At 38.7% G+C, this 18,035-nt stretch overlaps 1 protein-coding gene across 11 annotated transcripts in view; it reads left to right on the top strand.

The window, feature by feature from the left end:
- Positions 1 to 18,035, top strand: part of GTDC1 (glycosyltransferase like domain containing 1) — a 432,630-nt gene that overhangs the window by 129,567 nt on the left and 285,028 nt on the right. For 7 of the 11 annotated variants that reach the window (XM_066345226.1, XM_066345227.1, XM_066345234.1 and 4 more), the window contains 2 exons: positions 6,362 to 6,423; positions 9,788 to 9,990. The exons of 1 other annotated variant lie outside the window; for it this stretch is intronic. In XM_066345226.1, coding sequence (XP_066201323.1) covers positions 9,812 to 9,990 — 179 coding nt within the window. In that variant the 5' untranslated portion in view covers positions 6,362 to 6,423; positions 9,788 to 9,811. Of the gene's footprint in view, positions 1 to 6,361; positions 6,424 to 9,787; positions 9,991 to 12,601; positions 12,788 to 18,035 lie in introns of those variants that run through there. 3 more of the 11 variants (XM_066345231.1, XM_066345230.1, XM_066345233.1) reach the window with 2 other exon arrangements.

The following is an 18,035-nucleotide window of genomic DNA, read 5'->3' as shown; positions in this document are numbered from 1 at the left end:
CATGAAAAGAATATATTATTTCCAATAAATTCTGATTTCTGTGAACAATAAGAAAAAAGATCATCTGAGAGAGAATATAATAAAATGTGTTCAGCTAAGCTGGCTGCGTGATGTCGTTTAGACTTCAGGAACAGTGGGAAACCTTGAGCAGCAAGTATAATTCTGTCTGACACTTGATTGCTTGGAACCTGTTCTAAGTGAAAGCAACTTTGTTTCAAGGCAGAAGTAACTTTCCATTTCCCCCTGATTTTCAGTTCAGCACTACAGAAACGTAATGACACTCACTGTGTGCCAGGTCATGGGGTAGCCCCAGGAAATAATGTTGTGGGCCCATCCTTCAGCGTTTGGCAGTCCCATAGGGAAGCAAGGCATTGAAACAGACGGAAAGAAGTGTAATGATACTGTGCAGAGTAGAAAGGAAGTCCATGCTTAAGAGAACTTCAGGGCAAGACTTCATAGAATTGATGACTCATGAGCAAAAATTTTAAGAAAAGTTCAGCAGGTGAACACGAAGAGAAGGCTACCGGAAAAGAGATAAAGGTGTGAAGTCATAGAAGTATATAACCTAGCTACGTGAGTGTGAGTGCTTGCTACTGCCACGATGCAGAGTCTGCGGAAGTGCGGGAAGAGGGCTGAGGGGCTGCAGTGTGGAGAAAGGAAGGAAGGGGCCAGATCTCAGCTGCACTGGGTAGGGCCATGTGCTTTATCTTTAGGTGATGGAGAGACGTTGAAGGTGTTTGAGCATGTCACTTTATTTCAGTTTTGCATTTTGGAATACTGTTTGTGGCTGGCTTGTAGAGAATGGTATGATGGGAACCACGTTGTGTGGCAGCCTGGAGATGTTGTTAAAAGGCCATAAAAAAACAAGGAAATGTACTCTTTGTGACAGCATGGATGGACCTGGAGAGCATTATGCTAAGTGAGATAAGCCAGTCAGAGCAAGACAAGTACCGTATGATTTCACTTATATGGGGAATGAAATGAACAAAATAAACTAACATGCAAAATAGAGACAGACTCATAGAGAACAGACTGACAGCTGTCAGAGAGGAGCAGTGGGATAAGGGGGGGGGGTGTGGGGCTGGGTGGAAAAGGTCAAGGGATTAAGCAAAACAAACCCCCTCATAGACACAAAATAGCATGATGATAAGCAGAGGGAAGAAGGTGGGGGCAGGAGAGGAGGGTGTGGGAGTGAATGGCGGAGGAGACTTGGCTTGGGGTGGTGAACGCACAATTAAATATCCAGACGATGTATTATAGAGTTGTACACCTGACACCTATATAATTTTTAAATCAATATCACCCTGATAAGTTCAATAGAAAAGAAAAATCAGGTAATGTAATTCAGGTAGTTCAAATGAATGATGAGATGATTTTTCTGGTATAAAACGTTCTATTGAATCATACATATACTACTGCATCTTAAAATGTCAGCAAATTGAAAATATTTTTAATATTCAGTAGAACTAATTCACTGCTACTTTTATAGTTTTAAAGTTGCTCATGAAATTAATATTAATAAAAAGTTGAAGGTTAGTATTTTGTCACTGAAATTAAGCCAGTAAACTCACAAAAAAATTTTCATAGTTATAATTTTGCTATATAATGTGGAATGTAACAATATAAAAATGTAAGGTAATAAATTATTATATATACATATTTAGTTATTTATGGAAATCTTGTATATTTGAAAATAAGTGAATGATGTCATAATGTAGGTACATTGAATTATTTGTTGAACTTATATTTGTTACTGAAAGTCATAACCAAGACTTTGTATTAATTCAAGTCATGGAATAAGTGACTGATATTTTTAAGCAAAAAGTTCTATTGCAAATTGAAAAAGAACAAAAATATTTGTTAGGGAATATTAAATAGCCACATATGCATAATCCAATTACAGTTTTGAAAAGAGCACATATTAAAAGATCATTGCAAAACATACACTTGGAAAAGTACATTTTAAAATAGCTTTAAATTGTCTGACAAAGAATATAGTTTGTAAGTCTTACCAAATCTTACATAAATTCTCAGTTCTCAGTTACCACAACAGGAAACAAAAATTAGAGCTGACTAAATTAAAACATCCATAGCATTGAGGGTCAATAAAGTATTAGAGGTCTACATCTTTTTCATTCTGAACTCAAGATTTTTTTAAATGTACATTTGGTAGTATGCATACAAGTTATAAATGTTAGGTTTTATATCCCATGATATAATAATGGAATAATGATTAGTGTCCATGATGCATTTTCTTCAATTCAAATTAGTGCTCAGGAATCTGATTTCTTACTATTAACCATACTTGCTCTAATTATGTAAAATATTATCAGTGCCTATAGTTTTAGATTGCAAAGTTATTGCTCTGCATTTGATGCCAGACTAATTTTATTCCTGAGAGGTTACATTGAGGTTTTAGGAGTTAGGATGAATTTTCTGTGTCTGATTTTTTAAAATTTTTTTAAAAATAATTTTTTCATAAGATGTGTTTATATTTGTCTTTTCTTTCCCATATGATAGTTGAATGTAGTGTAATACTATGAGGAAAACTTTTTTTTGTGTGTGTGTGTATTTTTCTGAAGCTGGAAACGGGGAGAGACAGTCAGACAGACTCCCGCATGCGCCCGACTGGGATCCACCCGGCACGCCCACCAGGGGCGATGCTCTGCCCCTCTGGGGCGTTGCTCTGCCGCGACCAGAGCCACTCTAGCGCCTGGGGCAGAGGCTAAGGAGCCATCCCCAGCGCCCGGGCCATCTTTGCTACAATGGAGCCTTGGCTGCGGGAGGGGAAGAGAGAGACAGAGAGGAAGGAGGGGGGGGGTGGAGAAGCAAATGGGTGCTTCTCCTGTGTGCCCTGGCCGGGAATCGAACCTGGGTCCCCCGCACGCCAGGCCGACGCTCTACCATTGAGCCAACCGGCCAGGGCCAGAGGAAAACTTTTTTAGCAAACTATTTTTACTACATATTCACTCTTCATAGGTTCTGTTAGGGAAATCAGTGGTGATATATTTCAAAGCAGAAATCTTTTCATGCTTACTTTTTACTATTTAATGGGATTTCAGGTGTATTTTAACAACTGGGGTTTCCCTGATGAATCATTAAAGTGAGTGAGTGGGCTGAAAGGTAACACTAAGTTTTCTCCGTACTGCCCTATTTAACTCTGCTGGGCTATATTAGTTGCTTTTTAAATAGAACCTGGGTGTGTTGGAGTTGGTGGGTGGAGGTGCAGAAGGGAAGGGTCAGTAAGAAACTACCAGGAAACCCTCTGATGACCTATTGGGAAATCCTACTCAAATTTTACTTTCCCCAACTTTAAGCATTTAGTATTCTTAAGCTTACTTTTTTCTTTTTTTTTTCTCTGCCTAGATTAACTTTCCAAATATTGTATATAGGAAAATAGAAAATGTATTTTCAGAAATTGATAGAATTGTAAAGTATCAGGTTATGTATGCATTAACCTGTGGAATCAATTTCTCATGTGTGTGGGATTAAAACCGTTAAAACCATCATCACTGAAACTATACCTTCCGACAACTAGTAGCAGTAAGGTGTCTGTGGAATATATTAATACAAAAATTCCTCTCATTCAAGATTTTTACTTGGTATTTGGTTGGGAAATTATTTAAATATTATAAATAAGTGAATTGACATCAGAATAGGGCTAATTGTAGTTTTCTAATGTGATTTAGGTAGGATTAATTTTAGAAAGTCCACATGATATATTTATACTTAGCACATTTTTTCAACAAATCAATCAATGACATTGCAATTTTCCTTTATCTATACTGTTAAAAAAATACTCAGCTACCATAGCAGGTGTAACTGCTAGAGGGGGTAGGCGAAAAATGTAGTTCACCTTGAAAATAATCATAGCTCAGGGAATGAAGAAATTGGGTCAAGCTGAAAATAAATACAGGTACAGAAACAAAACGTTTCTATAAAAATTTTAAAATATTCACAGCATTGGTGTCAAGCTACTTTTGTTCTCAGTGATCTTATCAATTTATTTGCAGTATTAGTTTTAAATTGAAATGACTAGTGGCATTTTTTTATTTTGGTAAAAACGTTTATGTGAAATGCTATTGTGATTTTTCACTTTCCAACCTTATTTATTATTATTATTATTATTTTTGTGTGTCAGAGAGAGACAGAGAGACAGACAAACAGGAAGGGAGAGAGATGAAAAGCATCAACTGTTCGTTGTGGCTCCTTAGTTTCCTTAGTTGTTCACTGATTGCTTTCTCATATGTACATTGACTGGGGGGCTACAGCAGAGTGAGTGACCCCTTTCTCTAGCCAGTGACTTTGGGCTCAAGCCAGCAACCTTTGGCTTCAAATCAGCGACCTCTGGGCTCAAGCCAGTGACCATAGGGTCATATTGATGATCCCATGCTCAAGCCAGCTACTCTGCACTCAAGCTTGTGACCTGCACTCAAGCTGGATAAACCTGTGCTCAGCGACCTCGGGGTTTCAAACCTGGGTCCTCTGCATCCCAGTCCGATGCTCTAGCCCAGGGGTCTCAAACCCAACTCAGCATGTGGGCCGCAGAGCAAGATCACAGCCGTTTGGCGGGCTGCACTAGGTCTACAAAAGGCAACTGTTACGCAACACTTTTCTCACTGCAGTTGAAAACAAAAAAAATGAGTATAACAAGCACAATCGTACATGCAGTTTACTCAGTGTCAGAAAACGACCAGAAACTGTAGTTCGCATCACAACTGCTGTTAAGAGAAATGAAAAATACAAGTAGGCCCCTAGGCTTACTTAATTTTATCCAAAATATTTTGAACTTCGTGGATTAGTCTGCGGGCCGCACAAAATTGTTCGGCGGGCCGCGAGTTTGAGACCCCTGCTCTATCCACTGCATCACTGTCTGGTCAGGCCCAACCTCTTTTAATTATAATTATAAATATAGATTTTTGGGAAAGATACATAATTCTTAGATCATTTTGACCTCTGAAGAACTTAAATAAAAATTGCAGTTGTTTAAAATTTCTATGTCAGTTATCACTTTGACTCATTTTATATTGCCAATTTAATGTTTAGCATTTAACCATGTATCATTAAATCATTGTATTGATAATGAATTGAACTTACATAAAACTTTAATAGTATAGTAGATTCTCATTCATTGGTATCGCTAGGAATAAAATACATATATGGAAGAAATGAGTGCTGTTTTGTTTTGTTTTTTAAACTGAAACATAGTTGTTCCAGCAGAAGCAACTTAAAAGTTGATAAAATTTATTTGAAATATTTTATATGCTCTTTTAGTGAGCAAGAATGGATTGGCCATTTATTCTTTCCTTAATGTTGTAAAATACCATCATTGTGGTGCCATACAGGAAGAACTTGGGCATTCTGATTGGTATTTGTTCTCCAATGTCAGAAGTTTTTCTTGCCTGACCAGGTGGTGGTGCAGTGGATAGAGCATTGGCCTGGGATGCAGGGACCCAGGTTTGAAACCCCGAGGTCGCTGGCTTGAGCACAGACTCATAGACATGACCATATGGTCGCTGGCTTGAAGCCAAAGATCGATGGCTTGAGTCCAAGGTCACTTGCTCTGCTGGAGGGCCCCTCTCCCAAGGCACGTATGCAAAAGCAATCGATGAATGACAAAGGCATCACAATGAATTGATGCTTCTCAGCTCCCTCCCTTCCTGGCTGTCCATCCCTGGTCCCTTTCTCTCTTTCTCCCTGTCTCTATGTCTCCGTCTTGCTAAAAAATAAAAAAAAAATAAGTTTTTCTTGTTGTTTCTTCCTTTTAAAATGTCTCACCCCAAATTCTGATAGACTTACACAATTGAAATGTTTCAAGGTTTAATAACTGTGATTGTATGTGCGCTAATGCTTTAATAGATTCATTCACTCAGACACCTATGTAAGACATTGGTCTGCACGTAGGTTCACCCACATCTTTTGGCAGCACTGGGTCACTGCTGTGAACGAGACCTTGCTTTGAAGTAAGTATAAGTACTCTCGTGTTGAAGTGCTGTTACTGCTGCTCCCAAGGACCTTCTAGCAGCTATCACCACTGGTGCGAAAATGTCTGTATTGACCTGACTTGCTTATGAGCATCTGGGGTATTGGAGTAACCAATTGCATTTTCTGGCAGTGTTGCTAAAATGGGCAGATAATGCATTCCCTTTATCTTTAGCATATTCTCGTATAAATATCCTTTTTAATGAATTGTTTTTTTTTAAACCTTATGCTTGTTTGTTTCAAGCACTGTTTTCTACAACAAACTAAGTTATTTGAACTGTTCTCTAAAGTGCTGTCATGACATTTGGTTTGAATCTTATGTGTAAAACTTAGCTTCTCCTCTTTTGCTTGTATCTAATGGGGTTCATCTTTCTTCCAGGTTGTGCTTTAAGGAGACCATAGGAAGGAATGCATTTTCTTCCCACAAAAGTTGCAACAGAAGTAAGTGGAGGAATTGCCAGGATATGTCTGTCTCCACAAAACAAGCAGAACAAATTTCCATGAATCAAAGCCACTAAGTATAGTGTTCAGAGATGGTAGGACATAGTTACTCTCCCTAGAAAAATACCCCAAATGCAGGCACACCCACTGGCCACTAGCAAAACGCTCAAGTAAACGCTAGTTCAAACCCGTACATTTCAGTCTTCTTACTGAGCTATTAAAGGGGTGGAAATCTACTATAGCTATAATCTTTTTTTCCCCTTTTCTATTTTTCAACCTCCCACATGCTTGAAGTTCAGTTCTGCTTACTGATTGTCTTGATCCTACAGCAGCACCTACACTTGCTGCCTCCACAGTTTGCAGATAACTCATGATTCAGACCCACAAGAAGCATTTGTAACTGTATGGCATAATCGGTTAATCATGGAAAAGGACAGAGTAATGAAGAATCAGAAAGCTTTTTCCCCCTGCTAATACAGATGTGCTTTCATTGAGGTTATATGAGTAAAATATTCTTTAGAGTGGTATCACGTTCCATCTCTTGAAGAAATATCTCAGATAATTTTTACAAGAGTCTTTTAAGAATATACAGTGCATATATACCTTAGCGTGATTAGGTCAGAGGAAATAAAGCAAGATTGTAGATATCTGTGATATGATGTAGTAAGCAAATTAATGTTAAACTACTTTTAGTCTGTCTTTCTTGAAACTTTTGATTTAATTTTTAAAATTGTCTTTTATTGCTCTCTGTAGTTACTTTCTAGAAATTTCCATCATTTGAAGGATTAATGGTGACCAGTTTGTTAAGTTATTGAACACTGCATTATTAGAGTTGAAGTCTCCAGCTAGCCTGACAAAAAACCAAGCCTCTTCATAGCTCAGCCTCTGAGCTTCCTTCTTAGGCACAGAACCTGTGGGTATTACCATAGTATATGAAATGCAAGCTGCTCTACATTTCAGGTGCATGTGTATATCTATCAGTCTTTCCCACCTGTCCTTGGTGGATAGGAGGTTGTGATAAAAAATTACTGATTTTAAAATGCTGGAGGATTTGAAGATATACTTTCTCCTTAAGTAAGGTGATTTGTACTCATAATGGGAGAAGCAAAATACCTTATCACTGATTGTAAGCTACTGTGCTTCAATTTTATCTCCATAACACACATCTGTTGTCAGTACTGCTGTCTTCATTTTAGAGAAGACCAGGCTGAGTCCTACAGAATCACGTATCTTATCTTGTCCAAGGTCATACCGCTAGGAAGTGACAGAGCTGAGCTTCAAATTTATATCTCCTTGACCCCAGAGTTCATGCCTTTTCTACCTAAGGAACACTGTTTCTTATATTGCAGGTAATTGAAATTATGTTTGTATATTTTTCCCCAAAGTGCTCACTGGGGAGATTCAAAGATCGAGACATAAGCTTTTATTCACTTGTGGCATTTCTTCAAGAACCATTTGAGACTTTTACTTTGAAATGCATTTAAGTAGGCATGGCTTTGACTGACCAAGGTGAAGTGCAGTTTTATTAGTGAAGAATATCAATGAGTTGTTGAGACTAATAATTCTGTGGAGCAACATTATAAAGAACAACAATATGCCATTTAATGAGTGATGTTTATTTCAGTCATGGAAAATTCAAACATATGGAATATTTTTTAAACAATGTCATATTTATGTTTCTTCTTTCTAACAGGAAATAGTATATCATTTGAAATGTATGTAAAAGTTTTTATATTCATGCATATATTTTTATTTCACTAGCACATTATCAAGGTTATAGTATTCAAATAAAAAATTCTTGATAGTCAGTTCTCTGTGATGAAAAATTTACCATGTTTTTTTTTTTTTAATATTTTAACACACCATTTGGTTCAGTTTTTTGTTTTTTGTTTTTTTTTTGTGGCCGAGACAGAGTCAGAGAGAAGGACCGATAGGGACCGATAGACAGGAAGGGAGATGAGAAACATCAATTCTTCATTGTGGCTCCTTAGTTGTTCATTGGTTGATTTCTCATATGTGCCTTGACCATGGGCCTTCAGCAGACCGAGTGACCCCTTGCTTGAGCCAGTGACCCTGAGTTCAAGCGGGTGAGCTTTGCTCAAACCAGATGAGCCCGTGCTCAAGCTGGCGGGCGACCTCTGGTCTCGAACCTGGGTTCTCCGCATCCCAGTTCGACGCTTTATCCACTGTGCCACCGCCTGGTCAAGCTACCATGTTATTTAGTAATAACATTATTTTATCCCTCTTAATGGATTTATTCTTTAAAGAAAGGTTGTAGAAACCTTGCTGGTTCACAGGCATATAGCTTTACTCTACTGTTTTGGTTTTTCTTTGGGTGTGGAGTATATACAAGTGTGAGAAAATAGTCAAGGCATGCAACAGTGTCTCAAGAAATTCTATCCTAAGAAAATTTATAACACTAGGGAATTGAGATTTGAATGTGAATGTGCTTTCTTATAAATATGAATTCATTGGAGGCATTGATAGCTGCTGAATTTATTTTTTTAGGTGAGAGGAGGGGAGATAGTGAGGCAGGCTCCCACATGCGCCTAGACTGGGATCCTCCTGGTGACCCCATCTGGGGCTGATGCTCGAGTACTGTGCTATTTTTAGTGCCTGAGGCTAATGCCTTGAGTATTGAACTATTTTTAGCACCCTAGACTGATGTGCTCCAATTGAGCTATCCTCAGTCCCCAGGGGTATGCTCAAGCCACTGGCTCTGGAGGGGAGAGGGGAAGGAGAAGCAGATGGTCACTTCTCCTGTGTGCCCTGACCAGGAATTGAACCAAGATGTCCATGTGCTGGGCTGACACTCTATCTACTGAGCCACTGGCCAGGACCGTTGCGGCTGAACTTAAACATGGATTAACATGAGAATTACAGAATCAGAGGATTTTTGAACTGCAAAGGGCCTTACAAATGAAGGGCTCTTGGAGTGAAAGACTGTCCAAGATTAGATACAATTGTAGATCAAGCCAGTTGTAAGTTGACTGAATCAGATCAAAGCCATTTCAACAAGGAAGGAAGTGGTCACAGCCGGAGAGGTGTTTAAACTTCCGAGGGTAGGAGAAAAAACTGACTCATGTGGAAGTAATCTTTGGGCATGGAGAAAACAGAAATCAGAAAAATAAAACATCCTTTTGTCTCTTGCTAACATGGATGATGCAAAACTATGGATTACAAAAATACAAAACTTAAGTATTATATGCCTTTTTAAAAAGTGGGACAAGCCTATTTAAAAAAATAATGTATAACTTATTTGTATTTGTTTTCTGGGTATAATACTTTGACTTATTTTTATTTAAAAATCTTTATGCATATATATATATGTGTGTTAAAAATATACTTTTTGCTTTTTATCTAGAATCTGTGACAGTTTGAAGGGCCAATGAGTATTCTCATCATTGAAGCATTCTATGGAGGGTCCCATAAGCAGCTGGTGGACCTGCTCCAAGAAGAATTGGGAAAGTGTGTCCTTTGTACTCTTCCTGCAAAGAAGTGGCATTGGAGAGCACGGACAGCGGCTTTGTACTTCTCTCAGAGTATCCCCATCAGTGAGCATTACAGGTAATTAAAGCGCAGGCTGTGTCTTTAGCCTGTTTTTAATGTACCTGTATAAGGATATTGTTTCTCCATTGTCGTCCATGAGACTTTCTCCAATCATGGAATTGATCAGTATGACTAGAGTACAGATAGCAGAACAGCAGAGTACATGACTCCACCCTGAGGACACATGGTTGATAGAAAAGTGACCACATTTAGAACATATATGCCTTTCCTCACCTGTCTTGTGATTTTTATCACATGCACAAATATGGGTATGACTGACATTTTTTGGTCTGAGAGAATTTATCTTGGGTACATTTTTTAAAAAATGGATATGAGCAAAGGCTGTGCCCTTATAGGGTTTAAAGACTATTGAAGTAGAGATAGACATGTACATGCAATGAGAGTATGAAAAATAGAGAAATTGGTTTTTACCATGAGAAACTGAAGGTAGCTTTGTATAGTTGGCAGCCTTTGCTTAATCTTGAAGGATGAGTGAATTTTGGGGACACAGACCTTCCTTCAGAATTCTGATTTGTTATGAAATGGGAACTAAGGGCATCTGTTATAAAGTCTTACGGGACACAGTGAAAAGATGGATGAGAAATACTGATTACAGTTTTAGGAGGAACGAGTATTCTCTATTTGTGGGTACTGACTGCTATGTGTTTCCTGATTGTTAAATAGTGAAAGATTATCCTGCTTTGGCTTGCATAGCTGATATTCTTGTCATTCTGGGTAGGACTGCATGGGTTTAGGCAGGAGTGGGAGTGCCAGGCTGATAATTAGTGGAGTAGAGCAGACAGGTTGTTAGAGAAAGGGCACGTTGCAAGCTGCAGTGCCCACCTGGGCTTCAGTAGCCATAGCCATCTGATGCTTGCTGGTAAGGTGGAATAGTGAGCGGGAGACAGGAGCTTGAAATTTAAATGTAGGTTGCTGTCCTTAGTAGCAGTTTGGGGAATTGCAAGAATAATCCTTTTGGTGTATGAAAACCATGCATCATCTCTAAGAATTCAGATTGTCACATGGAATAAGTAGTAAGCACTCAAGTCACATTGCTTGGGATTTTAAAGGTAAAGTGCTATTTGGGGGCATATTTTTTTTTGTATTTTTTCAATCTAAACTATTTTTCTTACATAATTTAATATTTTATATTCTGATACGACTAAGTGAATATTGTTGAGTTACTAATAGTAGGAGAAAACTTAATGAATGTATCGGTATAAAAGTTTTAAAGGCAAGGCTAAGACTACTGCTGTATTAAACTATGACTATTTATAGTTGCCTTCACATCTCATTTCATTGTTCTCGCTGCACCACTTGTGTCATATTACTCGAGGTCAAGTAATCTGGTTGACTTTATGGCACATTTTCACTTAACACTACCATTTGGTATAATAAATTTCTACAGTGATTGGAACATTGAAATGAAACATTGCTATGTCTGCTATTAGATTTCATTTTGATTATGTAGCTTCTCAGAATGAAATTATTGTATTATAAATATATGTATGTGGAAAGCATGCAAACAAACACTGCCCATGGCTTCCTCAGTCTTTTTTAGGTCTGAAGTATTTAAGGGTAAACATCACATTGCTCTTTGAAGCAGCCTTATTTGGGAAGTAGATTTCTGAAAGATCATGATGTCAAGTTTTGCTCTCTGATAGCCTTAACCTCTAGGTCCTAACAGTGATATCTGTGGTCTTCCAGGCTCAGCTGTGGAAGCCGTTCAGTTAACTATATTTTAATCTAATCAGACTTCACTAAAAGATATATTTCACCAGTCTAACTTACAGTTATATCTGACCAATGATAACATGTACTCTTTACCAAACAACTGTTTTGAATACTTTAGGACAAATAACAGTCCCCTGAAAACTTGTACTAAGTTAAACAATATGTTCACTCAATCCTACATTGAAGTGCAAGAATAACCTTTTATTACATCGGGTAAATCTGATCTCTGTAGAGACGTTTAAATAAATGAAAAGTTTGCTTTTTAATTCCTTCCTTTTTATACATTTGGAAAGTGAGATTATCAAAATTCATAAATAACAAAATGAATAAGCACCAATATTGCCTAGTATGCAAAATTGCTATGAGCAAGTAGGAATGTGTCTGATGAGAAAGACCTTGAATGCAGGTACTTATGTCATTTTCTAACTTCACTGTTATAAGCTTGTTGTCTGGAAAATGTGTCGATAGTAAAAGGATAAATGCTTCAGCTTAACTAGTCAGCTTGATTCTACTGTATCTTGACAACTAAAGGGATACACCATGATCCACATTTTGGGCTATATAATGTTTTTATAGATTACAAAACCTCCAGAAGTTATTTTTCTGTAAAAGTAGTTGGTAGTTATTATAATTTTTAGGTTATATTAAAGCTTTGCCTTCTAGAAACTTCACAAAAATACAGAAAAATGTTTTTGAGGATGTGCTTTAATTTAGTGCTCTGAAATGTGTGAGTCATTTGTCTCAGGATCAAGCTTTTCAATTTTGTTAAAATATACCTAGAGTAGACATCAAAGACATTTTATTCATTTTTTTGTAGTATCTTTATTGAACTGAAAGAATCACTGTTAATTAAAATCAGTTTTTCACTCTCAGGATGCTTACAGTTAAGTTTCATCCATCCGAGGTACTGTGACGGACACCCTGCCGTCTGAACAGCCGCGGTTCTCTTTGGGCGGCTCAGCACCCGCCCCTGGTGAAGCGCGATTGACCTAAGTCGGTCTCGGTGATCCAGTTTGCTGCCAGATTTTCCCAGCTTTCTTTGCAGCAAGGTCTGGTCAGTCACTAGGTTTTGGCAAGTTATGTAAGTGTATGATTTTGGGGTGTTCTTCCAACAAAGTCCTTTTTTTTTTTTAAACTTGCGAAAGGAGAAAGCCATCTCTCCTTTCCTGCATTTGAATGTGGTTGTGACGTTTGCAACCCCATGAGGTGACAGGATGAGGACATAGCACCTACGCTGCCAAAATGGACTGATAGGGGGCTGGGAAGATCCTGCATTAGACTTCCAGTTTGGATAATACAGCTATTTGGTCACCTGAAAGGCCTGCAATCTAAGACATCTAAAAATGCTTTGTAAAATGTAACAAATTTTCTTTTAAGTCCATAGCTGAGCAAGGTAAGAAAGGATCTGAATCAGGACCTGGAAATTCGAGTGGTAAACTGGTTTTGAAGCTTTGGTTGCCTAATTGCCATAGAAGGAACCGGTTAACTAAATTGTGTTACGTTCTTGAAATGAAATGTTCTGCAGCTCTAATCTGAATTAGGAAGCTTCCAGTGTACCCTTATGGGGACAGTGATGAAAGTAAGGTGCCAAACAGGGTGACTAGGTGGTGTCTGTGATACGAAGAAAGGAGGGTGTAGAGAAACAATGGAAGAATATGCTAGAAATGAATAAAAATAGCTGTCTGAGGATCAGGGTAGCAGAAACTGTCAGTCCCCATGCCCGTTCCCTTTCCTTGTGCCCGGCCAGCCTCCTCCTGCCAGGATCTGCTTCAGGCTGTGAGCAGCTCTCCTCAAATGATTCTCGCCCCTCAGGTGAAATCATTCTGAAGAGTGTGCAGGACAGAAACCATTAACAAAGATTTCTAAGAGAGCCTGTAAGTCAGGAAATGCAAAAGCATAATTCTAAATAACTCATGGGCCACAGAAGAAATGATAATGGATACCAAAAAATAGAACTGAATCATAATGATGAACATATTATGTATCACAGAGTGGGTTGCATCTAAAGTGACAGTCACAGCTACATCATCTTTAAGAACTCTATCATTTTTTTGATTGTGATGTGCAGAGCCCTTCTTACTTGAATCTAGGAGTAGTGCTGGGAAGGAAGCTATAAGAAGAGTAAATTAGTGAAATTGAAAGCACATAATATAATTAGGATGAACAAACTTAAAAATATAATAGATAAACCACAGGCATGATTGATATTTTCAAAAGGCATGATTAATTTTTAGAGTGAAATAAATGTAGCTACAGATGTGACACAGATCAATAAAAAGGAGGAAATGCTCTTAATAGTTTTATGTTAATACATTGAAAACTTAGACAAAATGGATAATTTCTTAGAAAAATGTTACTGATAAAATCTCACTCAAAATGAAATAGAAAGTCTGAATGGCACTGTAGTCATTAAAGATGTGGATGCATTAGCTAAAAATCTTCCACCTGCCTCTTTCCAAACTTGTGTACATGAAATCAAGTGTCTAGTTTTTAGACTTTCTGTTTCATGTAGCCATAGAAGTCTTAATAGGTGTTGATTCTCATTATGATAACTACCACCTACCACTGACCTTTAAAAAAATATATTTTTAATGTCCAAGGAATGGTAAGGAAAGCAAATAGTTGGATAGAAAATAAATGTGATGAAAGTTTAGTTGTTTCAAGTAATGCGGGAATGAAATTAAAGCTAAAAGTGGTATTTGATTGTTGATAACTGTATTATGATTTGCCATTTTCTTTAATTGTATCATGACCTTGGTTCTTCACTAAGCAGATTATCTTTAAGGAATGTGTGATCTTTTTCCCAACATTTTTTTTTCCCAAGTGAGAGGAGTGGAGATAGAGAGACAGATTCCCGCATGTGCCCTGACTGGGACTTACCCGGCAAACACTATCTGGGGCTGAGGCTCTGCCCATCTGGGGCCATGCTCGCAGTGGAGCTATTTTTAGTGCCTGAGGCTGATGCTCCATGGAGTCATCCTCAGTGCTTCGGGCCAATGCACTTGAACCAATGGGTGGAGAAGCAGATGGTTGCTTCTCCTGTGTGCCCTGATCAGGAACTGAACCTGGGACATCTACATGCTGGGCCAACACTCTACCACTGAGCCAACTGGCCAGGGACCCCTGTGAGACATTGAATGTAACTTTCTTTGGGAAAATGAACATTTTTAGTGGATATGAATTACCTATGTGTGTTTGTGATTTGTAGCTAGCCCTTATGAAAAAAGGTATGGCAAAATTAGTGCTATATATAATGGTAAATTAATAAGGAAGGTGGTGGTTTGTCAAACAGATCTTTTGTAAATTAGTTATTTAGTTACTTTGTTTAGCAAGTATATCTTGTTTTGAATTATTCTTGTTAAAAATATAATCTGCATAATATAATACTTGAAGTAAAACATCTTTTCAATAAAATATACCTTTCTGAATAATTTAATATATTTTAATCATGAAAACACCTTTTTATTAGTGTGCATCATAGTTGGGAGTATAAAAGTAAATGATGGCTTAAGAATTTATAGGTAAGTGAAGTGTTGTCAGGCTTTCCTAAGGTAGTCATTTTACATCTCTATAGTAACCAGAATAAGATTTAGTGGGATTAAATACTAGAAACAACAGCTAGCATATTGAACACTTGTTATGTGGTTGACATTCTACAATCCTGAAAGTTAGATATTGTTTTTCTGGTTCAATGGGGGAAGAATCTGAAGCTTAGAGAGAGTTAGGTTACTTGCACAGGTTACACAGATAGTTAATGGTCTGTATGTGATTTGAGCTCGTATCTGGCTACCTGCTGGTGCTGTACACTGTTCATTCCTTTTACTTTTTAAATTTTTTTCATTTTTCCGAAGCTGGAAACGGGGAGGCAGTCAGACAAACTCCTGCATGCATCCGACCGGGATCCACCCGGCATGCCCACCAGGGAGCGATGCTCTGCCCACCTGGGGCGTCGCTCTGTTGTATCCAGAGCCATTCTAGCGCCTGAGGCAGAGGCCACAGAGCCATCTTCAGTGCCCGGGCCATCTTTGCTCCAATGGAGCCTCGGCTGCGGGAGGGGAAGAGAGAGACAGAGAGGAAGGAGAGGGGGAGGGGTGGAGAAGCAGATGAGCGCTTCTCCTGTGTGCCCTGGCCAGGAATCAAACCCGGGACTCCTGCACGCCAGGCCAACGCTCTACTGCTGAGCAACCGGCCAGGGCCTAAAATAAATTTTAAAAAAATAAATGGGCCCTGGCCAGTTGGCTCAGCGGTAGAGCGTCAGCCTGGTGTGCAGGAGTCCTGGGTTCGATTCCCAGTCAGGGCACACAGGAGAAGCGCCCATCTGCTTTTCCACCCTTCCTCTTCTCCTTTCTATCTCTCTCTTCCCCTCCCGCAGCCAAGGCTCCATTGGAGCAAAGTTGGCCTGGGTTATAAGGATGGCTCCATGGTCTCTGCCTCAGGCGCTAGAATGACTCTAGCCTAAACTGAGCAAAGCCCAAGAGGGGCAGAGCATCGCCCCCTGGTGGGCGTGCCTGGTGAATCTCGGTCGGGCGCATGTGGGAGTCTGTGTCTGCCTCCCCACTTCTAACTTTGGAAAAATACAAAAAAAATTTAATTTTTATATTTAATTTGAATTTATCATCTGTATATTGTATTGTGTCTTCACCACCCCAAATCAAGTTTCCTCCATCACCATTTATACCCCCTCTACCCTCTTCTGCCTCCTCCCAGCCCCTTTCTTTCTAGTAATCACCATATTGCCATTGGTGTCTATGAGTTTTTTTGTTGTTGCTTTTGTTTTTCTTAATCCTTTTTTACCCAGTTCCCCAATCCCCTTTCCTCTCACAGCTGTTGGTCTCTTCTCTGAATCTGAGTCTTTTCTATTTTATGTGTTTATTTTGTTCATTAGATTCCACATGTAAGTGAAATCATATGGTATTTGTCTTTCTCTGACTGGCTTATTTTACCTAGCATTATAGTCTGTATGTCCATCAATGTTGTTGCAAAGGTAAGATTTCCTTCTTTTTTATAACTGAGTAATATTTCATTGTGTAATACTGATGGGCACTTGGGCTTATTCCAAATCTTGGCTATTGTAAATAATGCTCCAGTGAGCATAGTGCTGCTATGCACTGATTTTTCTGAATCAATGTTTCATGCTTGTTCAGATATATTCCCAGAAGTGGATCACTGGATCACAAGGCAGTTCCATTTTTAATTTTTTGAGGTAACTCCATACTGTTTTACACAGCGGTTGCACCAATATGCATTCCCACCAACAGTGCATGAGGATTGCCTTTACTCCATATTCCTGCCAGCTCTTGTTTGTTGGTTTACTGATAATAGCCATTCTGAAAGTTGTGAGGTGATACCTTTTTTTTTTTTTTTAATTGAGAGGCAGGGAGGCAGAGACAGACTTTACATGAGCCCCAACCGGATCTAACCAGCAAGACCCCTACTAGGCGATGCTCTGCCCGTCTGGGCCGCTGCATCATTGATCGACAGCTGAGCTAATTTAGTGCCTGAGGCAGAGGCCATGGAGCCATCCTCAGAGCCTGGGGCCAACTATGATTGAACCATTCAAGCTATGGCTATGGGAGGGGAAGATGAGGAGGGAGGAGGGATGGAAAAACAGATGGTTGCTTCTTCTGTATTACCTGACCAGGAATCAAACCCTGGACTTCACACACCGGGCTGATACTCTACCACTGAGCCAACTAGCCAGGGCCTCATTGTGGTTTTAATTTGCATCTTGCTCATGATCAGTGACATGAAATGTCTTTTTGTATTTTTGTTGACCATCTCTATGTCCTCTTTGGAGAAGTAAGTGTCTTTTCAGGTCCTTTGCCATTTTTTTTAACCTGGGCTGGAAGCTGGGAACCAGGAGCTTTTATAGATTTGTGAATCTGATTTTCTTATTTTCCTTCAGCACATTTCTCTAGTTTTCAGCCATGGATGTCACAAGTTATTTGAATTTTCTTCTTTTTTTTCTCCTGAGGTTTTTCCTTTAAATCCAAATAAAATACTACATATATATATATATATATATTATATATATATATATATATATAATATATATATATTTAAATCATTGAGTAGACTCATGAATACACAAATAACATTCTCTGTTTAGAATGCTCAGTACCTGCCATTCCTGAATTATCCTCACACTGGTGTGCTGTGAAGTTCTCGCATTGGTTTATGGACTTGGCTAGAGGAGGCATTCCAGTACTGCCCTGCTCACTTCTCTTATATCATTACCAGTTGTGTGCACTTCTTGGGGTTTGGATGATGTTCTGACACTGCATAAATTACATTGTCAGTAGGTGCAGTTTAGCATCCCATAGTTTTGC

Source organism: Saccopteryx leptura, chromosome 7, assembly GCF_036850995.1.
Source record: "Saccopteryx leptura isolate mSacLep1 chromosome 7, mSacLep1_pri_phased_curated, whole genome shotgun sequence".
NCBI classification, from domain to species: domain Eukaryota; kingdom Metazoa; phylum Chordata; class Mammalia; order Chiroptera; family Emballonuridae; genus Saccopteryx; species Saccopteryx leptura.
The sequence above is the reverse complement of the archived record's forward strand: the minus strand, read 5'-3'. Positions and strand labels throughout refer to the sequence as shown.